At 42.2% G+C, this 25,695-nt stretch overlaps 1 protein-coding gene across 8 annotated transcripts in view; it reads left to right on the top strand.

Annotated features, from left to right (window-relative positions):
- cdk5rap2 (CDK5 regulatory subunit associated protein 2) overlaps positions 1-25,695 on the top strand; it is a 138,694-nt gene that overhangs the window by 21,926 nt on the left and 91,073 nt on the right. For all 8 annotated transcript variants that reach the window (XM_070862737.1, XM_070862739.1, XM_070862736.1 and 5 more), the window contains exons 4-9: positions 4,625-4,735; positions 11,111-11,187; positions 14,533-14,656; positions 16,988-17,154; positions 18,753-18,909; positions 20,801-20,854. In XM_070862737.1, coding sequence (XP_070718838.1) covers positions 4,625-4,735; positions 11,111-11,187; positions 14,533-14,656; positions 16,988-17,154; positions 18,753-18,909; positions 20,801-20,854 — 690 coding nt within the window. The remainder of the gene's footprint in view (positions 1-4,624; positions 4,736-11,110; positions 11,188-14,532; positions 14,657-16,987; positions 17,155-18,752; positions 18,910-20,800; positions 20,855-25,695) is intronic.

Genomic DNA, 25,695 nt, shown 5'->3' with positions numbered 1-25,695 from the left:
TGTGACTCCTGCAGATTTGAACTGTACTGAACATGATCAAACTAATCTGTCAGGCAGGAGTTCCAAGTACTTGGCTTATCTGCCAATGCAAAGTCACATTTTCAATCAGACCACCTGTGACCGAGACTGTGGTTCTCATATTGGATTGTTCAGCCACCAAAGAACTCACTTCAAAAGTGGAAGCAAGTCTTCGATTCCGAGGGACAGCCGATGATGAAGAATATAGTTTTAGTTCATTGAATGATGGCTTTGATGTTGGAGATCATTACAGTCTGTATACCGAGATGCATCATTTGTTATGTAGCTTGTTGCACTGCAAGATTAAAATGTGTTATTTTCCTGGACTAATGCAGCTACAGGGGAGGAGAAATCACTGGTCAGGAACTATATGCTCAAACAATTCAGCTTCTGCAGCTGAAATTTGCATCATTGATCAACTGCACGATAGGAATAGCTTTATTTAAATTTGTGGATTGAATAATCAGTCATAATTTATTATTCTTCCAACCTGCAGAGAAAGAACAAACCTGAAGTTATGTATAGCTTTTCACATCCCCCACTGCTTTATAAGAACATAGAACATAAGAATTAGGAACAAGAGTACGCCATCTAGCCCCTCGAGCCTGCTCCGCCATTCAACAAGATCATGGCTGATCTGGCCGTGGACTCTGCTCCACTTACCCGCCCGCTCCCCATAACCCTTAATTCCCTTATTGGTTAAAAATCTATCTATCTATGACTTGAATACATTCAATGAGCTAGCCTCAACTGCTTCCTTGGGCAGAGAATTCCACAGATTCACAACCCTCTGGGAGAAGAAATTCCTTTTCAACTCGGTTTTAAATTGGCTCCCCCGTATTTTGAGGTTGTGACCCCTAGTTCTAGTCTCCGCGACTAGTGGAAACAACCTCTCTGCCTCTATCTTGTCTATCTCTTTCATTATTTTAAATGTTTCTATAAGATCACCCCTCATTCTTCTGAACTCCAATGAGTAAAGACTCAGTCTACTCAATCTATCATCATAAGGTAACCCCCTCATCTCCGGAATCAGCCTCATGAATTGTCTCTGTACCCCCTCCAAAACTAGTCAATCCTTCCTTAAGTAAGGTGACCAAAACTGCACGCAGTACTCCACGTGCGGCCTCACCAATACCCTATACAATTGCAGAAGGACCTCCCTGCTTTTGTACTCCATCCCCCTCGCAATGAAGGCCAATATTCCATTCGCCTTCCTGATGACCTGCTGCACCTGCAAACTAACTTTTTGGGATTCATGCACAAGGACCCCCAGGTCCCTCTGCACTGCAGCATGTTGTAATTTCTCCCCATTCAAATAATATTCCCTTTTTTACTGTTTGTTTTTTCCCAAGGTGGATGACCTCACACTTTCCGACATTGTATTCCATCTGCCAAACCTTAGCCCATTCGCTTAACCTATCTAAATCTCTTTGCAGCCTTTCTGTGTCCTCTACACAATCCGCTTTCTCACTAATCTTTGTCATCTGCAAATTTTGTAACACTACACTCTGTCCCCTCTTCCAGGTCATCTATCTATATTGTAAACAGTTGTGGTCCCAGCACCGATCCCTGTGGCACACCACTAACCACCGATTGCCAACCCGAAAAGGACCCATTTATACCGACTCTCTGCTTTCTGTTAGTTAGCCAATTCTCTAACCATGCTAATACATTTCCTCTGACTCCACGTACCTTTATCTTCTGCGGTAACCTTTTGTGTGGCACCTTATCGAATGCCTTTTGAAAATCTAAGTACACCTCTATCCACCATGCTCGTTATATCCTCAAAGAATTCCAGTAAATTAGTTAAACATGATTTCCCCTTCATGAATCCATGTTGTGTCTGCTTGATTGCACTATTCCTGTCTAGATGTCCCGCTATTTCTTCCTTTAATAGTTTCAAGCATTTTCCCCACTACAGATGTTAAACTAACCGGCCTATAGTTACCTGCCTTTTGTCTGCCCCCTTTTTTTTAAACAGAGGCGTTATATTAGCTGCTTTCCAATCCGCTGGTGCCTCCCCAGAGTCCAGAGACTTTTGGTAGATTATAACGAATGCATCTGCTATAACTTCCGCCATCTCTTTTAATACCCTGGGATGCAGTTCATCAGGACCAGGGGACTTGTCTACCTTGAGTCCCATTAGCCTGTCCAGCACTACCCCCTTAGTGATGGTGATTGTCTCAAGGTCCTCCCTTCCCACATTCCTGTGACCAGCAATTTTTGGCATGGTTTTTGTGTATTCCACTGTGAAGACCGAAGCAAAATAATTGTTTAAGGTCTCAGCTATTTCCACATTTCCCATTATTAAATCCCCCTTCTCATCTTCTAAGGGACCAACATTTACTTTAGTCACTCTTTTCCATTTTATATATCTGTAAATGCTTTTACTATCCGTTTTTATGTTTTGCGCAAGTTTACCTTCGTAATCTATCTTTCCTTTCTTTATTGCTTTCTTAGTCATTCTTTGCTGTCGTTTAAAATTTTCCCACTCTTCTATTTTCCCAGTAGCCTTACGCATTGGTTTTTAATTTGATACTCCTTTATTTCCTTGGTTATCCACGGCTGGTTATCCCTTCTCTTACCGCCCTTCTTTTTCACTGGAATATATTTTTGTTGAGCACTATGAAAGAGCTCCTTAAAAGTCCTCCACTGTTCCTCAATTGTGCCACCGTTTAGTCTGTGTTTCCAGTCTACTTTAGCCAACTCTGTCCTCATCCCACTGTATCCCCTTTGTTTAAGCATAGTATGCTCGTTTGAGACACTACTTCCTCATCCTCAATCTGTATTACAAATTCAACCATACTGTGATCACTCATTCCGAGAGGATCTTTTACTAGTAGATCGTTCATTACACAGGACCAGATCTAAGATAGCTTGCTCCCTTGTAGGTTCTGTAACATACTGTTCCAAGAAACAATCCCGTATGCATTCTATGAATTCCTCCTCCAGGCTACCCCGTGCGATTTGATTTGACCAATTGATATGTAGGTTAAAATCCCCCATGATTACTGCTGTTCCTTTTTCACATGCCTTCATTATTCCCTTGATTATTGCCCTCCTCACCGTGAAGTTATTATTTGGGGGCCTATAAACTACACCCACCTGTGACTTTTTCCCTTTACTATCTAATCTCCACCCACAATGATTCAACATTTTGTTCATTAGAGCAAATATTGTCTCTCACAACTGCCCTGATATCATCCTTTATTAACAGAGCTACCCCACCTCCTTTCCCTTGTCTATCTTTCCGAATCGTCAGATACCCCTGTATGTTTAATTCCCAGTCTTGGCCACCCTGCACCCTGCCAATATAGGCAACGCATTAGTTTTGAAGTGTAGTTACTGTTATGCAAGCAAATGCAACAACAGATGTGTGCACAGCAAAAGGCCCACAAACAGAAATGAGATAAATAACCAGTGAATCTGTTTTAAGTGGTGCAGGCTGAGGAATAAATGGTGGTCAATGCACCAGGAGAGCACCCTACCGCTTTTCCAATAGTGCAGTGGGATCTTTTACGTCCACCTGAACAGGGAGATGGGACTTTGGTTTAATGAAAGACGACACCTTTGAAAGTATTCCCTCAGTACTGCACTGAAGCGTTGGCCTAAATTATGTGCTCAAGTACCGGAATGGGACTTGAACCTGAGCCCTTCCAATTTAGAAGTGAGCCTGGTACTTCTGAGCCGAGGCTGATCATTAACCAGTTTGTTGGGTCGCCCAAGGTTAAAACTGTCCTTTCCTCCTTTTATTTTGAAGAGGGAAATCCTCCGCTCTGCTTGAAAGAATGTGGGCAACAATAAAGCTTTCAAAGAGTTCCATTTGGTTTTTATTTGACTTCTAATCTACAGTGCAGATAGCTTATTTACATTACAAGTAGTCATTGGCAAAAAAAGTAAAGAATTTTTTTTTTGTCATCATTCTGTAAGTACTTCCTCGTAAAGGGCTTGGGGATGGGTTTCTATTTCAGTGAAGTGATAGTCCAGATGGCACTTTGTAAATTTAGAAGCTGCGGATGCCATGGACCTATGCTACTTGGGTTTGTAAAGATTCCTGTTCAGCTATTTACTCACCTATTTTTAGTTATTGCAGGAAATTAATCAACTACCTGTACAATGTGATTGGTGCTTAAAGATTGGCTAATGCAGGAAGACTTGGGTGATTTGATAAAGTTTCTTTTTAAATAAGTTCAGTCCTAAGATATTACAATTTATCAGCTGAAATCTGAATTTGCAAACACCAATATGATGACGTTATTTTCTGTATGGGGTGGGGGGAGGTTTAAGTTTCAAAGCTGATCACAAAGTGCTTCAGTACATACTCCCGTCGTAAGCGGGGGATTATATTACATCATGTGTACTCTTGCATTGCTGACGCTGTTCCCATAAGGAATGCTTCTCATTCTAGAATGACACTTTCTATTTTTTAAAGAGATCTCTGAAGGCATTGGCTGCCTAATGGTTCAGCACCTTGTCCGTGGCTGCACTGTTTAAAAAGTGTATGTAAGGTTAAAGCTAGCATATTTGAGTGTCGAGATCAATTTTAGATGGATTGGAAGATGTACTCCACCTGCTGCCATGTCTCATGGTCACTTTTATCTTGCAGCAAATCACTGATCTCAAGAAAGAGAACTTTAACCTCAAACTTCGCATCTATTTCCTGGAGGAGCGAATGCAACAGAAATTTGATGATGGCAGCGAGGATATCTTCAAGATGGTAAAGATAAAAATGATGGAACATTTTAATGCAAATTATGTGCACACTTAGCAATACAGGAGAGAGATTTTGTGGCCTCTTAGCCAGCCTTCAGCCAACTGATATCTAAAGCAGGTTTTATTTTCATAATTTAAAAAAATAAAAGCAAAATACTGCTGATGCTTGAAATCTGAAATTAAAAACTCACATTCAGCAGGTCAGGCAGCATCTGCGGAGCGAGAAAATGAGTTAACGTTTCAGGTCAATCACCTTTCATTGGATTGTGCGGGGCTGGTCAAAAGCTAGGTGGTCTGTGGGGAGTAGCTCGCCCTGACTCCTCCAAAGCACAGGTCAGGAGTGTGATGGAATACTCACCACTTTGATGGGTGCAGCTGCAACAGTACTCATGAACCATGACCATCCAGGACAAAGCAGTCTGCTTGATGGGCATCCCATCCACTAGCTCAAACATTCACTCTCTCCACTACGGCCGCACTGTGGCTGTTGTGCGCATTATCTACAGAATGAACTGCAGCAAGGATTCTTCAACACCTCCCAAACCCATGACCCTCGCCACCTCGAAGGATAAGAGTAGTAGGTACACGAGAGCACCACCACCAAGACTCACACTATCCTGACATAAGTTGCCATTCGTTCACTGTCGCTGGGGCAAAATCCTGGAACTCCCTACCTCACAACATTGTGAGAGTACCTTCACCACATGGCCTGCAGCGGTTCAAGATGGCCCATCACCACCTTCTCAATGGCAACTAGGGATGGGCAATAAATGTTGTCTTGCCAGCAATGCCTACATCTCAAAAGAATGATGGAATCAGGGTAGGCAAGTGATTTTTTTCTATCATCGCCCCGTTGCAAGCCTCCTTTTCTTTTCTCCACCTGGAATTTGTTGTCATAGCCTGACCCTTTTCCATTCACCCTGCTTCAAGTCTACAGTGACATTCTCGTCCTCTTTGACATCCCATGGCCTTCAACATGGTTGACCCTTATCATCCTCCGTCACTGCTTCTCCCCAGTGGCCCACCTCCTTGAACCTGCACTCTTATGGCTTCAGTTTTACCGATCCCAAAATAGCCAATGTAAATTTCCTGAAAAGTTACTATGCCAGCAACTCAAGGTATCCTCTTCGGCTTGCTAATATTTCTCATCTATGGAGTGTCCTTGGTGCAATTATCTGCACTCGGGAATCAGTTCTCATGGAGATAAAGTTGGTATCACAGATATACATCATCATCGTAGGCAGTCCCTCGAAACGAGGATGACTTGCTTCCACACCAAAAAAAGGATGAGTTCACAGATGTTTCAATGAAGGATCTAATATTCCAGGTCCTGAACTACATCCTGAAGGGTGGAAGATGCCTGTGCGTGGACTTTTTTTAATGTGGGGTGGCCGTTGCACACCAGCCACCACACGGGCTTGACAGAGCTAGGTCTTGTTCCAGTTGCAAGGGTTAACCAGGACGACTGGAGACCTGCTGTGCTGCACGGACCTAGTGCACGCACATCGCAGCTTGGGCTGGCCCGTGATGCCCCTGGGCCATCGCCTCTTCTGGCCCCGAACTTGCACTTCTCTTGGGCCCCGATCACATCCCTCTACAATCTCTCGCCGCTCCTGCTGTACCTGCCCACGCTCCAATCACCGACCTGGACCTTAATGACATCCCTCTTCGCTGCCGTCACCCTCCTGCACCAGCTCGTGCTGTACCTTGCTGTGGTACGCCGCCACGCTGCTCCAGGGGCCGCTTGCCGCTCCTTTTATGGCCCCGACCTGCTGCTGATGGTACCCCTAAAACCACCTCCTACTGGATTTGCATTGGCTTTTCCCATGCTCTGTTACTTTGGGCGTTTCTGGAGAGTTAACGAATGCGTAGCCACGCGGGGAACCCCGTTCCAGATGTTGGAGGAAAGAAAGTTTATCTCCCCTACCACGCTGCCAGATTATCTGTATGCCATCAAGTTGTGAATGAGACTGAATTTCTTGCAGCTTGTCACTAGTAAGATCAAAGCCATCCTGGAGTATCTGCCATTTCGTAAGGATAGGCAGAAAGGAAAAGGAGGTGGGGTAGCTCTGTTAATAAAGAATGAGATCAGTGCAGTAGTGAGAAATGATATTGGTTCGAAGATCAAGATGTAGAATCAGTTTGGGTGGAGAAAAGAAATGAGAATGAAGTCAATGATGGGAGTGGTCTACAGGCCCCCAAACAGTAGCCACAATGTAGGACAGCGTATGAATCAAGAAATAATGGAGGCTTGTAAGAAAGTTACGCCAATAATCATGGTGATTTTAATCTTCATATTGATTGGACAAATCAAATTGGCAAAGGTAGCCTTGAAGAGTTCATAGAGTGTATGTGGGATGGTTTCTTGGACCAATATGTTGTGGAACCAACCAGGGAGCAGACAATTCTAGATCTTGTAGTGAAGCATCCTTTTTGAAAGGGTGATCATAGCATGGTAGATTTTCAAATTCAGTTTGAGGGTGAGAAAGCTAGGTCTCAAACTCTTGTCCCGAACTTAAAGGTAATTACAAAGGTATGAAGGCAGAGTTGATTTAAAATGGACTGGGAAAATATGTTAAAGGGTAAGACTGTAGAAATGCAGCGACAAACATTTAAGGAGATATTTCATAACGCTCAGAAAAGATATATTCCAGTGAGAAACAAAGACTAAGAGAAGGATGAACCATCCCTGGCGAACTAAGGAAGTAAAGGATGGTAACAAATTGAAAACAAAGGCATACAATGTTGTGAAGAACAGTGGACGGCCAAAGGATTGGGAAATTTTTAGAAATCAAAGGACGACTAAAAAAAAAAATAGCATATGAGAGTAAACTAGTAAGAAATATAAAAACAGGCAGCAAGAGTTTCTAAAGGTATATAAAAAGGAAAAGAGTGACTAAAGTAAATGTTGGTCCCTTAGAGGATGAGACTGGGGAATTAATAATGGGTAACAGGGAAATGGCAGAGACTTTAAACAAATATTTTGTATTGGTCTTCACGGTAAAAGACACTCAAAATATCCCAATAACTGATCATCAAGGAGCTAATAGTTGTGGGGGGAACTTAAAACAATCACTAGAGATAAAGTACTAGGCAAACTAATGGGACTAAAGGTGGACAAGTCCCCTGGACCCGATGGCTTGCATCCTAGGGTTTTAAAAGAAGTGGCTGCAGAGATAGTGGATGCATTGGTTGTAATCTAACAAAATTCCCTGGATTCTGGCGAGGTCCCAGCGAACTGGAAAATCGCAAATGTACCACCCCTATTTAAGAAAGGAGGGGGACAAAAAGCAGGAAACTATAGACCAATTAGCCTAACATCTGTCACTGGGAAAATGTTGGGAGTCAATCATTAAAGAAATAGTAGTGGAACATTTAGAAAATAAAAATGCAGTCAAGCAGAGTCAGCATGGTTTTATGAAGGGGAAATCATGTTTGACAAATTTGTTGGCGTTCTTTTGAGGATGTAACAGGCAGGGTGGATAAAGGGGAACCAGTATTTGGATTTCCAGAAGGCATTCGATAAGGTGCCACATAAAAGGTTACTGCGCAAGATAAGAGCTCACTGGGTTGGGGGTAATATATTGACGTGGATAGCGGATTGGCTAACAGAAAACGGAGAGTCGGAATAAATGGGTTATTTTCAGGTTGGCAAACTAACTAGTGGGATACCACAGGGATCAGTGCTGGGGCCTCAATTATTTACAATTTATATTAATGACTTGGATGCAGGGACCTAGTGTCTGAGTGTAACATAGCCAAATTTGCTGATTATCCAAAGATAGGTGGGAAAGCCAGTTGTAAGAAGGCCATAAAGAATCTACAAAGGGATATAGATAGGTTCAGCAAGTGGGCAAAAATTTGGCAGATGGAGTATAATATGGGAAAATGTGACGTTATCCACTTTAGGAAGAAAAATAAAAAAGCAAATTACTATTTCAATGAGGAGGGATTACAAAATGCTGCAGTGCAGAGGGGTCTGGGGCTTCTTGTACATGAAACACAAAGTTAGCATGCAGGTACAGCAAGCAATCAGGAAGGCAAATAGAATGTTGGCCTTTATTGCAAGGGGATGAAGTATAAAAGTAGGGAAGTCCTGCTCCAACTGTATAGTGCATTGGTAAGACAACACCTGGAGTACTAGGTACTCTTTTGGTTTCCTTAAGGAAGGATATACTTGCATTGGAGGCAATTCAGAGAAGGTTCATGAGGTTGATTCCTCAGATGAAGGGGTTGTCATATGAAGAAAAGTTTGGCCTATACTCATTGGAGGTTAGAAGAATGAGAGGTGATCTTATTGAAACATAAGATTCTGAGGGGGCTTGACAGGGGTAGATGCAGAGAGGATGTTTTCCCCTCATGGGGGAATCTAGAACTAGGGGACATAGTTTCAGAATAAGGGGTCGCCCATTTAAGGCAGAAACGAGGAGGAATTTCTTCTCTCCGAGGGTCGTGAATCTTTGGAATTCTCTACCCCAGAGAGCTGTGAAGGCTGGGTCATTGAATATATTTAAGGTGGAGATAGACAGATTTTTGAGCAATAAGGGAGTCTAGGGTTATGGGGAGCAGGCAGGGAAGTGGAGTTGAGGCTGGGATCAGATCAGCCATGATCTTATTGAATGGCGGAGCAGGCTCGAGGGGCCAAATGGCTGACTCCTCCTATTTCTTATGTTCTGTGTGGTACCTGCCAGAAACTCCATATTCTAACCCCTAATCCCATTTTCCCTTCAGTGTCCACAAACTCAGTGCAACGATACACAATCTTTTTGTGCTGCTGAGATTCAAGCCCCACATCAGTCTATCACAAAGACTTGCCTGTCTCCTCCCCACCTGACCTTCACTGCTGCTTAAACCCTTGTCCATGCCTTTGTCATTCTAGATCAGAGCTTTCCAAGGACCGATGAGCTAGCCTCCATTTTATATAAACCTAGAATCTCTGGTTCCTGCATTCTATGCTACATAAAGTCTGTCTTTCCTAATACTCCAATCTTTTACAACTTCAATTGGCCCCATCACTTGGTGCATTCATTTTCAAATCCCACCCTACTTTTGCAACCACCCTTTGCAACTCTGTCCCAGTCCATGTCCTTTGCTTTTCCAACTCTTGTCTGCCATGGGTTCCCTCCTCCCGGTTTTCCATCAGTAGCAGAGCCGTCAGACATTATAACCGCACATTCTGAAACTCTCTCCCTAAACTGCTTCATCTTGCTACATCTCGTCATCTTGAGGATCCTCCTTAAAACCGAATCTCTTAGACTGTATTTTGTCATTTCCCCCAGCCCTCCTCTTTGAGTGTGACACCCAACCAATGAGCAGCTTGGGATGTTTTGCTACATTAATGACACTATATAAATGCAGGTTATTAGTGAAATAATGGCAGAGTAATGTCCTCTTTTGTAAAATGATATTCTTTATTGAGAACTATGACGGTGGAAAAATATTTGAAGCAAATTTCTGAGGAAGTGTATTCAATTGATGACCATAATAATGTTAGTGATCAGAAGATTTGGGCATTCTGTTTTGAGTTTGACTTAATTCAAATGAATACTTGAAACCAAATCCACTTTTTATTTTATAACTAATCCACTTTTATTTTATAAATTGTAAATTCTTGACATCTTGTACATGTAATGAAACCAACTTTAATTAGATTTTAAATTTTCACCATCAAAATGCAGCACCCTAGCCAAATTAGCACAATGGGCCAGTTACGATGCAAAGAGGATACTGAATTGCTTCTGGTGCGATCCCGCATAACATGTGTTTTATCTATTGATTAAATCTGGTATCACATGAAGACCTGTGATATTCTATTTAGAATTCCTCACCAAATCATTGGTGAGGAACACAATGGTCATTTAATGGCAGTTGGGATTGGGTTTTATAATACATGCACTTTTGCACTCACTTGTCTATATTCCTTCACCCAGGATAGATGTTGTTTAACGAGGAAAAACATTGAAAATATTTTTAAGATGAAATAAAGTGTGCTGTTGAAAATTTGCTAAATTAATTATTTTCTTTTTACTGAGGGCTAATTTTTAGTGCAAGCTGTTGAATCCAATTTTAAGACTTTTGATCCTTTGCATTTGTTTTGTTTTTAATGCTTGAGTGAAAACTGCAGCATTGTGAGCCAGGGCTCCTTGTTCAGCTTGTATTCCCATTAAAGTGGTCTCGCATGGCTTTGCTCTTTGTACAATACAAAAGACTTGCGGCTTAAGTATTTTTGAGTGGTTAACTGCAGTCAGCCTATTTTATCTTTCTTGTTTATTAGCTGGAAGGTTATTTAGTGTTTCTTTTAATGTGAATCCAAATATTTATATGCGAATGTTTATGTTCTGATTTTTGTCTTTGCTAATTGTTTGGTGGCCTTTTGCAGAACATTGAACTTAAAGTGGAATTGGAGAGTTTGAAGCATGAACTAAAGGAGAAACAGGAACTTCTTGTCAAAGCTTCGTAAGTGTTGTGATTCTTTGTCAAATATTGAAATGCATTTTTAGAAGACATGGTCCCTGTGTATGTTTCACTGATTGTAATTTGAAATACAAAATGCTGATAAAAGTTACCGATTCATTCTCTTTTTTTTTTTCCCCCACCCCCGAATTAACAGAACCTGAACAGATTTTTATGGGTAACACTTTTTTTAATGCAAATTTCCTCCCTTTTCCTCTTCTGAAGATGCCAGCACTTGCTGAGTACAGTTCCATGACACTGGAACCTTATCCAAGTGGTCATTCTTGATGAATGAGCCTGCACAGTCAACAGGCTGTTCAGTCATACAGGACATCGCTGCAGAGTCTGATCCTGTCTCGACCCGAAGTCCACTAGCATACACTTCAGCAGGATTCATTCCCTAGCTCAAAGGTGCTGAGACCAGTTGTAGTTTCCCAGGTAAGGCTGCACAGACCAGGGATTGAAGCTGGGATATTCTGGTCTGTAGTTCATGGTACTACAATTTGTGGTGCATTTCCCTTTGACCTATTTGGGAGCTCAACAGAAGGAGCAATTTAGTGATTTGGGCAGAATCGTCAACATGTTTTTAAACCAAAAATCAAAGAGAAAGGCCAACATATCACAATGCAGCAAAAGGATGACTTTAAAAATCTTTTAAAAAAAAATATATATAGACTATTCAATCCATGGTTCAAAGTTTATAATCTGATTCATTTAGCCTCCCAATACCCAATTTTGATGTTTAGAACATGAGAAATAGGAGCAGGAGTAGGTCATTTGGCCCCTCGAGCAAGCAGAATACTAAATATAGCTAAGTTTGGTTTGCATTCACGCTGTTTGGCACTGGATTGAATGATCCGTCTCTTTGATTTTGTTACACAATCTGATCTAAAAGCCCAGTGTTGTTGTCCTTCCTGCATAGCACAGACGAGTTGTTTCGCTGTTTAAATAAAATGCACCAGTAATGGACTGCCTTGTGACTTCTTGGTAGATCAAATGAGGCTTTCTGTTTTTAATATAGTTGTCACTCTGATAGCTGTACTAGACATGTGACTGTCTGTCTTTCTTTACAATGCCTAAATTTAATGCCTTTTGGGTTCTGTGTCACCAGTAGGCAGAACAACTATGTGTTGCTGTCGTCAGTTGATTTCATGTAAGGGTTTTAAACAAAAAAAGTATGCACTCTGTAGAAACAAAACATTTCTCTGGGCCAAGAATTAAAAGAAATAGTTAGTCATTCACAAATTGCAACAACCTCGTGTTACATGTGAATTTAGCCAAAAATATTCTCTACTGTATATTTGTAGATTTTAAATGTGCAACAATATTGGAGCAGGATCACTGTTAAACTTTGGTTCTTGCTGTTCCTACGCACAGATCATTTATTTAGCATGCTTCTTGTATTTGCATTGTGGGAAACTCTTAAGTATATAATAATTGCATGTGCATGCTGATCTCATTTGGGTAATGGGCTAGGAATTGCTTGTGATTCTCAACAGCATGTAGGAACAGAATTGAAAGGTAAAACTCCCTTTTGCACTGACTATAGCTCGACTGTTTTTCTTTCAACTCCTTCACAATGTCAATTTAAAAACCGTAAGGAACTGTTCAAAAGAAATGCAGATCACATCAACAGGGAAGGATCAAAAAGTTAAAGCAGAAAAGTAAAATTAACCCATAAGAATTCAATATTTTCAAATGACCAATTCAACTCCAATAATGGACCAATTCCAATCATTCCTGTTCTGGCTGGGTGAACAAAGGCATTTGTATAATACAATCTTTTTAACATAACTGAGCTTTTGTATATTCAAATCCTGGGTATACTGTTTGTTCTAAATCGCATTTAATTTCTGATGATGAAACTGCAAGTTACAAAACTGGACAGATATAAACAAAATGATGCAACAATATATATCACTCCTTGAGCATTGCAGGGCAGAAAGACCGATTCTGGTCAGGGAGAGAAGGAATTTAGGAGGGGGAGAAAGAGAGGAGATCAAAGGCGTAGTTGAAGAAATGTGTTTTAGTAAGTTTTTGAAAACGGAGATGGAGGCAGTAAGGCAAAGTTGTTTTGGGAGGGAATTCCAGGAGGTGGCCTCTGGTGTGGAGCAGCGGGTGTGGGATATTAGCAGTAATCTGAAGTCGGGTACAAAACATTCTATGCAGGGGAGTGCAACTGAGGAAGATTGCTCTGATAGAGAGAAGTGACAGGAGGATTTTGAAGCTGAAAATTCTGAAGTTGATTTTTTTGAGGTACAGTAAGCTACTGGACTTGAACTGACATTTGGCTCAATATATCATCCACGTACAGAACAGTGCTCCCATTACCCTATAATTAATTTGTCAGCTCAACTCTGATGAGCAGGACTGCTGGAGATAACTCTATTTTGAATGCTCAACTCTTTCCCACCCTCCAAGCTGACACTTTGCTCAGTTTTAGCACTCATCCCTCTGAGTCCAAAGGTTATGGTTCAAATACCACTTCTGTGGCATTATTTGAAGTACACCTTGACTTCCCATTTGTCGGAGAAACTGATAATCTGCTTTTGTTGACGTTTTTGCTATTACATTAATGATGTAGTGATCACTGAAGTCGTACATGACGTAGTTGTGAGTAATTGGATATAGTTGCCTCCTTGTTGTGGTAGAAGAGAGATCATTATGGTCTGGATCAATGTTCATCCTAAGCTGCGTGGCTGCGCAGTAATGGGAAAGGTCCCGCACCAGCCACTCACCGGCTTTCCATTATAAATACTGCGCATGCGTGGAAATTTAAAGGGACCACGCACTAAAAGAAGCGGGCCGTGCAGAACAAACTCCGCTCTCAGGCAACATTGGTGTGGATTTATACACAATTCTCCCCTCAATTTTAAATCTTTGTGTGCATAATATGGAAATAGTATGTAGGAGCATATCCTGGTCATTATCTTGGATACCAAATTTGAACCATCTTTAGCTGTACAATACAGACAAATCTCTAAAACAAGAACTACTCTAGTAGAAAGCACTTAATTGCGTACCAATATATTTCAGGTTTAATTTTGTTTTAATGTATTTTTATCCCATCCAATTTTATTCCAAGGGAATAGAGGGATATGGAGATCGGGTAGGAAAGTGAAGTTGAGGTCAATGATCGGCCATGATGTTGAATGGTGGAGCAGGCTTGAAGTACCGTATAATCCTACTCCTGCTCCTATTTCTTATGTTCTTATTCCACTGACCATGAATGACAAAGAGAACCTTTTCAGGAGCAGAAGTATTCTGCAAATAAATAGTAATTACTCATAATAAAATTTGTAAAAACGGAAGAGGCTTCTAACAAACATTTTTCTGTTAATATAACAGAAAAGCTGTGGAGAGTTTGGCTGGCAACAGTAATGCAGAAATTCAGCGTGCGAAAGAGGAAGCTCGGAAGGAGGTACTTCAGGTTAAACAGTTCCTCAGTAACCAGATCCATCTCTTGGAGGAGGTGAGGACATTTTATATTTTAGTATTTTGTTTAGAAGACAGAGATCACGTTTGGGTTGGCAAACTTCTTTTTACCTATTTGGTTATTGAAGTGGTTAACTTATTTAGAAAAATACTGAAGGTTTTATTGATCAAAAGCGAACAATTTTGTATAGTTCAGACCTTTTTGTTTTGACCTATTACACTTTAATGTCTCATTTGTCTCCCTGCTTATCCGACTTCCAGTTCTGATGAGCAGGAATTTCCCCGAACTAAATATTGGGAATGCTGAAACCATTGTCGTCGGTTCCTGTCATCAATTCCTTTCCCTAGCCACCGACTCATGTCTCTCCCTGGCAACTGTCTGAGGCTGAACCAGATTGTTCGCAACCTTGGTCTCGTATTTGACTCCGAGATAAGCTTCCAATCATATATCTGTGCCATTACCTAAGACTGCCTACTTCCACCTCTAACAGCGCCCAACATTGCCGCTCCCTCAGCTCATCTGCTGCTGAAACCCTCCTAGACTTGACTATTCCAAAGCACGCCATGCCGGCCTCCCATCTTCCACAATCCATAAACTTGGGCTCATCCTAAACTCTGTTGTGCGTATCCTAACTCGCACCAAGTTCCTTTCGCCCATCACCCTTGTGCTCGCTAACTACATTAACTCTCGGTCCGACCGCCTCCACTCTTGTTTTCAAATCCCTCCATGGCCTCGCCTCTCCCCATCTCTGTAGCCTCCTCCATTCCTACAATCCTCCGAGATTCTTCATTCTTCAAATAGTGGCCTCTTGCACATCTCTGATTTGTAATTGCGCCACCATTGGTGGCTGTGCTTTCAGCTACCTGGACCCCAAGTGCTGAAATTCTCTCCTTAAACCCCTCTACCTCACTCTCTTCCTTTAAAACGCTCCTTAAAACCTACGGGCTAGCGCCGGGTTTTTCGACGGTATTTCGTCGTTTTGGGCTGAAAACGGATTGGTGGGAAACTCATTGCAGTTTTCCGTCGAGTTTGGTGGGAGCGGTGATCCGTACTACTTCAACAAAATAAAACGCCCAGTCGGACTAGCCTTTCGATGGACGGTAGGTATGAAACCCTGCAAAAAAAAAAGGTAAGTGAACATGTTTTTTTTTTCTAATTTTGCAGCGATTCAATGGAAAAGGGTCCTCTGAATATTTTCCGATGTTTTTATTTTTTGAAAAAATATTTTTCGTGCTTTCCCCCCTCCCTAGGCCGACTCTAGCCTCGGACTTAATTTGACCAGGATCGCCAAGAATCCACGTGCATTGTCCATTTTTCACGTTGGATGTTTTTTCCCTATTTTTTTGATCAATTTTCCACTGGCGTTAATTGCAGAATCTTAGCTTTTTTTGGGCAGTAAATGGGCGGTGGTGGCCTTTGATCAATTTCTAATCTTATGTTTTTGAGCAAGCTTTTGGTCACCTGCCCTGATGTCTGCTTCTTTGGCTTGGTGTCAATTTTTGTCTGATAATGGTCCTGTGAAGCGCATAGGGATGTTTTACTGCATTAAAGGTGCTATATAAATGCAAGTTAATTTTACTAGCCTATGTTAATTTTCTTTCTTTCTTGAAGTTTTTGTGCTCCTATTAATGAAGAATGTTGGCACTCGAGAATGGAATACTTTTCCCATGTCAGGGATGCAGTGTTAGCAGTAAGCACTGTGAGCTTGGGTATAGTTTAGATAACTAGAGTAAAACATTTTTTAACTCTACACTAACGGCCTTTAATTTGCGGTCAACGGCTATCACCGCTGACCAAATTAGCCATTGTGTTCATTGCATGAGATTGTCACAATACAGAATAAGGAGAGCTGTGTACCTGGATTCAGCAACTGGGTTGACTGTGCTTGTTCATTTCCCTTTACAAGATCAAGAACATCATATTGTTCTGGGCCTTCGTTTAACCCTGCAGCCAGAAGTGAAAGGATAGTTTTCTAACCCATTGTACCATGGCCCTGAATTTCTGCAGGGCTTGTCCCAATGTCCTGCCATAAATTCAGCAAGAGGACATCTGTATAGTTGTTTACATGTATCTGGGGGTTCCACTGTTCTTCCTCTAAAGTTACAGTGCGAGATCGGGACAACTCCCATGAAAATTCAGGGCCCATCTTTTCCTTTTTGTTTTAATTGAAACTATGTTTTGAAAATCGTTTTGGTGGACTTTCATCCCCACGAAACAGGCAACAGGATCTCCATTTTCTTTTATGCACTCCATTGTGTGAAAATGTGTGCTTTGATTTGGCGATAGGGAGAAGGAGATGTTTTATGCTTCTTGAAAATAAAATTTACTGGAATGAAACCAATTTATTTTTTCCCTTTCTGTAACTAGGATGTTAAAACGACCCAGGTAGAATTGGAAAAGATGGCCACTATTGCAGAGCAGGAAAAGATTCGGAATGTGAACCTAGAGAAGCAGATTCTGGCAATTAACCAACACAATCGTATGGGATTGCCTTTGTCCCCGGAACAAAGCAAGAACCCCGCGGAAGTCGAACGGTCAGTTGTTTTGTATTTTTGGTTTTTAATTTTAAAACATACTCATATATTTCATTGGGCCAGAATTTGAGATCGTATCGCCTTTTGGAATGGACTGCAAGTTCAGGATTTCCACATGCGTTAAATCACCAACTTGACAGATCATCCGCTCTGCCTTGGAAATCCCAATTGCTGGCGCAGAGTTGAGCTAATTGCACACCAACTGGCCAGCAATTAGGTACGACCATTTTACGGCTCTGCGAATGGGCGCAGGGCCTGTTTGCATCAGCATAAGGGGATTAGCTAGAGACAGTTATGCATTCTATTAGCTCCAGAATGTGATGTAATGAATTGTAAAACTGTCTGAAACACCTCCAAGGATTTTTCAGATCCAGGCTACTAATGCAATCATATTACTACAACATTAGCGCAGATTATTATCTCAGCGCAGAACACTGTAATCACTGTTTTTATAATAACTAATCCCACATTTTCAGAGCTGTGTTTGGGCTCAGTTGTATTTATGTCTGTTGCCTGTCCATGTTAATACTGTCAGATATTTCTGCTGCTTATAGATGTATTATTTCATGGAGCTTGAATAATTTTTCAGAATTCTTCATTCCTAAATTAGATTTAAGAATTAATTCCCAAATAATTATTTTAGGTGGGTCTGTATGTGAGCGAGACAGAGGGTCACTTTGGAACTCTCTCTTCTCCTAGTCATTATAGTTATTCTGGTAATACATCCAAAGTGAGAGACGCAAAGCAGCATATTTTTAATTTGCGGACCGTTCCGGACCATTAACTCCTGTCTAGAGCTATAACCTGCTCTTCAAATACAAGAAATGCAGTAGTGAATACAAGCATGGTGTCTTGTAGCCTTTGAATATTAAATATAGCCCCTCAATATTAAAATAAAAGCCAAATGGAAAATAATATGAAAAGATATTCACGTTATACTTTTACAGAATTATCTGCAAAGATAACATTGGGTAAAGTGCAATATATTGAAGTAAGAACATTACCAGTATTGGACATAGATCCTTCGGTGTAGTGATTGGAGCACCAAGCCCATGTGATCCCAGGTACGCTTCCGCAAGCTGCGCCACTGGGATCCCTGGCCCATTACTCTGCCCTCGAATACACAATGCCAGAAAGCAAGTTTGCAAAGGAGGGACCCCATCGGGTAAGTTCATATTCTATTTGGATGCCAGCGGCGTACTCCGTAGGTCTGCGGTCAGTTCCGGGCCATAAACTCTGATATTAGTTTAATCTGTTGCAGCGTTTGTATTCTGATAAATGCATTGCCAGTTTTTGCCAAGAAATTACGCACTTGCATCTGAATTTGCAGAAAAAATGTAGCCTCTTTAGTCCTGCTGTAAAGGAGCCTAACTGTCAATGTTTAATAAGGAATAGTTAATATGTGACATAAGTGCCATAGTGGTCATATTCTGTTCTAGGCACAATTCCCAGAATGTGAGGAAGCTAATCAATAGGACAATATTCAGTAAATTCAGGGGTTAGAGTATCTGGCTCTTTTCACTGAACACTCGGTGTGTAATGTGTGCATTTAGCTTTGTGGAATAATGTGTAAAGTTGTACTTGATGATTTTCTTTAGGCTAATTGAACAGCTGAGTGAGACCATAAAGAGCAAAGATCTTCTTATCGATCAGCTTCAAAATGAAAAGGTAAAGATGCAGGACAGCCATGTGGACCTGTCAGCAAAGATCCAGGAACTTACTGAGGCTCTTCTGAAGAAAGCTGGTGAAACTGAAGTAGGTGACCTCTAATCCTTCGTTCATACTGGTTCCAATAATAATACACAACTGCTCTTGTATTTCATAAGTCAGCATTACAATATCAAGAGTACACCCCATGTGCCATTTACTGAAACTAAATTTATGTTTCAACTTGAACAACAAACATTAATCAGGACTTTCTGTTTCCGTGCTCACCAGCCCTTGATTTTGCATGGATTTGCTTTAATGGACACAAAATAGAGGACTGGTAAGTGCAGGTGCTGAAAACCCTGTCCAACATCTTTGTGGCTTTCTTGATGAGCCTAAATACAGTAATGTGTAATTCTATGTAATGGAGTGGAAACTGATGCTGTTTTTGGATTGAAGGAAGAATTATTTTAGGGCTGATTTCACGAAGGTCACTAAAAGAGTACTCCTTGGGACCTGTTGTTTTAGCTGAGGAGATAGGATACAATGTTTGTGTCAAATTAATATAGTCCACCTAACTTTGGTAAAATTAACAGGCTTGGTTTTACTTCCTCTGAGCAATTGGGAGTATTGCCAGGGAATTAGTGCCTGCATCTTTTATCACTAACACATTTACTGATACCAGCCCATACCATCTGGCAGATGCACTGAGCTGATGCCAGACATTTCCTCAATAAGGGGGTGGGGGGCAGGGGGCGGGGGAGACTGGAAGATGAAACTCCCTTCGGTATGCTGGTACATCGCTTGGAAGTCAACCCTTGCGTGAAACGTCAGACTTGACACCACCAGAGGCTTGCTCCAATTGGAGCCTTTCTCTCTGAATTGAAGAAGTGTCTGGCACAGTGGGAGGGGTCCTTAAAGAAGGCAGACCATTTTAAAATAGTCATTGAAGTACAATACTGGAATTTTACTTGGTCTTTCATGACCGAGGTTAGGTTTTCAAAATACATAAAAATCAGTGTTTTTAGGAACTTATTCCTGTAATAAGTTATGTAGTGGAAAAGTATATAGTGAGGCGCTACTACTGAACTTCAACCTACCAAAATGTCTGGATTTAATAAAATTCAGGTAGCTCACTGTCCTGTGCACAGTTTGTTAGCTGAATCCAGCAGCATTTAGTCTGTTTAGAATTTCACAGGCCTAGTCAAATTTATTCTCAACACTGCCACCAGCAAATGGACAGTGCTGAGAACAGACCTGTCAAGCCTGTGGAATTCACTCAAACCCAGTCATAACAATGGTGTAACAGGCATCACAGTAAATGCAAACCAAATATTGCCTGCTGGTGTTGGGAGGCCTTTGTTCAATCTGAAGTTTCGCTACATTGAGGCCCTACTCTGCAACTCCAGAGCAGCAGGATTTTCACCAGACCAAATTAAATTGGTTCCGATTACTTTGGAAGGATGAGGTCCTACTATAATTAAGTACACACTTCTGGATTATTTTTTGTTTTGCTTTGTACATAGTTACGATTGTGATACATTTTATCATTATTGATGCTGCTGAATATTCTGTAATATGGCATTTTTAAAGTTGTTGCAAAACATTCATTTGTTAATATAAAAAGGTTTGATTTGGAAAGATTGAGTAATATTTTATTGAATAACAAACCGATACAAAAAGACTTGTATACAGAGCTCAAGAAAGAGAGGAATAAACAAAGAGGGAGCTACATTAAGATTTATATACAAACCAGAAGCAATATCTACACTCATTGATAACAGAGATCGATCTATCTAACTCCGCAGTGCTCCAGCTACCATTAGGATTTGTACGTTATTAATTGAGTCACCACACTGGAGAATAACTAACTTTGCTTTGTAGGAGTGTTAAGTGAATTATGGCAGATGAACGTTCATCAACTATTATTAAAAGAGGTTTTATTTTTACCAGCATTATAAATAGCTTTTATTATCCTCCATTTTCCCTCCTTAAACAGGCCCTTCGAGGTGAACTTAGAAATGAGAGAAATCGCTTTGAAAAGGAAATGCAGGTAATTGTCCTTTTTTATGTATGTTGTGTCAAATACAAAGACATCTGCATTTTTAGTGGGCTGTTGAACATGTCATCACTCGTGTTATCCATACTTTGTGTCTTTGATCGGTCTTATGACTCAGAATTCTGTCAGGAACAGAAGTGCTTTATTTCTGCATCTCGTGATGTCTTTGCTCAGGGCCTTACTTCCCTCTCTCTCTTGTATTTCCTCACTTTTAAAACTGGTTGGGCACAATTGTCTGGCACATGGCATTTCGTGTTTGTTCAGAATGGAATACTTTCAGGAACTAGGTCAAATAAGTGAAACAGAGTGAAATATCTCCTTGTACATTCCATCTAGCAATAATATTGGTCGGTACTGGAGGTTTGGGGGCCCTTGCGTTTCAGTGATGTTTGTTCAGTGTCTGACACTGGCTGGTTCTCCATGAGCGAAGCTGTGATATTTGAATAGAAATTACCACAGCTAAGAAGTGATTGGATAACTTTTCCTTGCTTAAAAGTTTTATTTCTTGGAATGAGCTGAAAATTTCTGTCGCCTTTACACGGTATAACTTTGCTGTGTACGAGATCATGAGAAACCATGTATGGCTGTCTTGAACATTTTATCGCGGGTGTCAAATTGATAAAGATGCATCCCCCATTTGTTCTAACATACTGTCTAAACTTGGAACTTAAAAATATTGTCTCTGGGCCAACGAGAACTACAGAAAGAAATTGCCTAAACCCTAGGCTGATTTAAAGACCAACATTAATTAAGAGGGGTTTTCCATTGCTGAATTACCAGCAGCACAATTAGCTGCAGATCCTCGGACTGTCCCTCCTCTGCCAGTTGCATTCTAGCAGTCTTTTGCTGACTTGCTTTGATTATCTGACATTCTGTTAAGTAGAGAGATGATTGAAATTGGCATCTTGTGCAATCTTGAAAGTGGAGAGACACAGCAAAGTTTTAAATTTTCTCCAATATTGCCATGTAGTTTGAGCATACAACATGCTTGATAACTTTCCTGACACCAAATTATGCACTGCTGTTACTGGATTACAGTTTAATTCAGTTTCTCCATAAACCAGGCACTAAACTGTGTTTTCAGATTGTCGAGACAGAATATTTTCTTTTTGTGTTAACTGCTGTTTAACACACTTGTCTTGAAAGGCTGATGCCTTGCAGCTGCATTATGTGCGAGAGATCTATAGAAATTTACAGCGCAGAATGAGGCCATTTTGGCCCATCATGTCCGCGCCGGCCGACAGAGTTGCCCGGTCCTCGGTCAGCAGCCCTAAAGATTACATATAAACCTATGAACAATGACAGAAAGGCAAAGAACACCCAGTCCGCCTCACACAACTGCGACACCCCTTCTACTGAAACATTCTACACTCCACCCCAACCGGAGCCATGTGATCGCCTGAGAAAGGCAAAAACCCAGGCCAATTTAGGGAGAAAAAATCTGGGAAAATTCCTCTCCGACCCAGCCAGGCGATCGAAACGAGTCCAGGAGATCATCCTGGCCGTATTCTATTCCCTGCAGTACTTACCATTATATCTGTGCCGTCCAAAGGTCATCCAGTCTAATCCAAATTACCAGCTCTAGGTCAGTAACCCTGCAGGTTACTGCACTTCAAGTGCCCATCCAACCACCTCTTAGAAGTGGTGAGGGTTTCTGCATCTACCACTCTTGGGCAGCGAGTTCCCAATCCCCACAACCCTCTACGTAAAGAAGCCCCCTCTCAAATCCCCTCCCACCAACCACAAAACTATGCCCCCTTGTAATAGACCCCTCCACCAATAGAAATAGACCCTTACAATCCACTGTGTCCAGGCCCCTCAATATTTTGTATACCTCAATGAGGTCTCCTCTCGACCTCCTCTGTTCCAATGAGAACAAACCCAGCCTATCCAATCTGTCCTCATAACTAAGATTCTCCATTCCAGGCAGCATCCTAGTAAATCTCCTCTGCACCCTCTTGAGTGAAATCATGTCCTTCCTATAATACGGTGACCAGAACTGCACGCAGTAATCCAGCTGTGGCCTAACCATAGTATTATACAATTTAAGCATAACCTCCCTGCTCTTATATTCTATGCTTTGGCCAATAAAGGCAAGCATTCCTTATGCCGCCTTAAGCACCTTCTCCACCTGGCCTGCTACTTTCAGGGATCTGTGGACAAGCACTCCAAGGTCCCTTTGTTCATCTACACTATAAAGTGGCCTACCGCTTAATGTATATACCCTTTCCTTATTAGCCTTCCCAAAGTACATCACCTCGCACTTCTCTGAATTAAATTCCATTTGCCACTGCTCTGCCCACCTGACCAGTAGATTGATATCCTCCTGCAGCCCATGACTTTCCTCTTCATTATCAACCACACAGCCAATTTTAATGTTGTCTGCAAACTTCTTAATCATACTCCCTATATTCAAATCTAAATCGATTTTATAGACCACAAAAAGCTAGAGACTATACTCCTGAAAAGAGTTTTTTTTCATCTGATGTATGCTAAATGCTTATGTGTGGTGATTGTAATTGGTTTTCCTGCACACCATTTACTTTTCTGCTATCTGACTATTGGGACATCTTTTATTTTAAAACTAGTTGTTGGTTTCCACCCCCTGCAAGTAGCTTGGGTAAATGTGTCACATAGCACAATAAGGGACCATTCACACCCAGATCCGTGGCCAGTTAGCTGAACTTGGTTCGGGAAGCCATGGGGAATTCAGCTTCCTGGGATAGTGTGGGGCTCAGGAAAAGACCACTCAGCCAGGGCACGTGCTTATGTTTTCTATTCAGTGATTCCTATTGGGAATGCATATGTGTGGATGTCTGGTGGGCATAGAATCCAACTCCCTGCAATATCCCTCCTACTCAAATAAATCACCAATACTTCACATGGAGAAAAACAGCCACTTCAGTGAGGTATCCGAGAGCTGCGAGACATTTGGGCCTACTCCCTACTCCCCAGAATAAGTTGCTGATCTTTAGTTTCACTCACACTCACACTCACAGGAACGTGATTTTTATATAGGAACAATCAAAGCTGGGACAAAGCATTAACAAGCAAAATACAAAAACGTCATTATTTTCACTGTGTCCTGTGCAAATCTCATGAACTTTATATTTAACTTATTTTGAATAATCATATTCAGTTATTTTTTTGTACCAGGGCCCATTGGCATTGAGTCGAGCTGGCCAAGGCATGATGTAACACTGATGCAATATATGTTTACAGCTCCTTTTATTAGTAACACGCTGTGGAAAACATGTACGGCATATTTTTTGTTTGGTTTCCAAATCAGCATTCCAGACAGTGGGCCCAAGTTTCGGGTGGAGTTGCTCCTAGTTTTTTGGAGCAACTAGTTTAGTTTGGAGTATGATAGAAATTGCAATTCTCTGATATTAGTTTGCTCCAGTTCAAGTGAGTTAGTTTAGGTTGGCTTTAGGTAAGGTACTTTTTTTTCAAGTTTCGGCAGTGAAAACTTACTACAAATTAACTTAGGATGGAGTAAGTGTCCACTTTTGTAAGTTCTGAAAAACCTTACCTAGAGTTAAGTTTAGTGCAGGCACAGCCAGAGACGGCGGGTGAGAAGCATTAAACACAAAGGACACATCAACATCACAACAGCGGGGGGGGTAAGGGAAGTTAGAGGATTTTCCATAAACACTTTCACAACAACATTAAAGAAGCAAAGTACATTTAAAGCACTAAACAAAGCAGTACATTTAAAGCACCAAGCACTAAACTAAGCACAAAAAGTAATAAGTAATCAATCAATAAAAAATAGAAGTCCGACCTTTTTATGTGAAGGAAAGGTGTCTCTGTCAGTGTCTCTCTCTCTCTGTATCTGATGGTGGGGGGTGTATGTGTGGGGGTGGGGTGTGTGTGGGCGGGGGGGTGGGGTGTGTGTGGGCGGGGGGGTGGGGTGTGTGTGGGGGGGGGGGTGTGTGTGTGTGGGGGGTGTGGGATGTGTGGGGGGGGGTGGGATGTGTGGGGGGGGGTGGGATGTGTGGGGGGGGGGTGGGATGTGTGGGGGGGGGTGGGATGTGTGGGGGGGGTGGGATGTGTGGGGGGGGGTGGGATGTGTGTGTGGGGGGGGGGGTGTGTGTGTGTGGGGGGGGGTGTGTGTGTGGGGGGGGGGGTGGGGTGTGTGTGTGGGGGGGGGGTGGGGTGTGTGTGGGGGGGGTGTGTGTGTGGGGGGGGGGTGTGTGTGTGTGTGGGGGGGGGTGTGTGTGTGTGTGTGTGTGTGGGGGTGGGGTGTGTGTGTGTGTGGGGGTGGGGTGTGTGTGTCAGGGGTGGGGGAAGAGAGAGGCTGGAAGGAGGCACCCCTGCTCTCTCCTCCGGCCCTTCGATCATTGAGTGCCCCCCAACCCACACCCCTCCATTCCTGTTGCCACGCTCCCCCCATTCCTGTTGCCACGCTCCCCCCTCCATCCCTTGCCACATTCTCTTCTCACTCTCTTCTCTCCCCCCCCCCCCCTCCATCCCTTGCCACATTTTCTTCTCTCTCTCTTCTCTTCCCCCCTTCCCCCCTCCCCCCCCCCCCCCCACACCGGTATCCACGCTCTCTTCTCTCTTCCCTTTCCCCCCCCCACCCCGGTATCCAGGCTCTCTTCTCTTCTCTTCCCCCACCCTCCTCATCCCCCACCCTCCTCATCCCCCACCTCCCCCCCCCCCCGGTACCCACACTCCCACTCCCCTGAGCCAACATGCGCCTGCGCAACGCTGCCGGCTCTGGGAAAAAGGCATGATCCCTAGCCCCGCCCCCCTGCAGGCAGGCTCCTCCCCAGGGAGACTCTGCTGCGCCACGCCATGGTCCAGGAGGACCAGAGAATTGCTGCAGAATA

This window comes from Pristiophorus japonicus, chromosome 20 (genome assembly GCF_044704955.1).
Source record: "Pristiophorus japonicus isolate sPriJap1 chromosome 20, sPriJap1.hap1, whole genome shotgun sequence".
In the NCBI taxonomy this organism is placed as follows: domain Eukaryota; kingdom Metazoa; phylum Chordata; class Chondrichthyes; family Pristiophoridae; genus Pristiophorus; species Pristiophorus japonicus.
The sequence above is the reverse complement of the archived record's forward strand: the minus strand, read 5'-3'. Positions and strand labels throughout refer to the sequence as shown.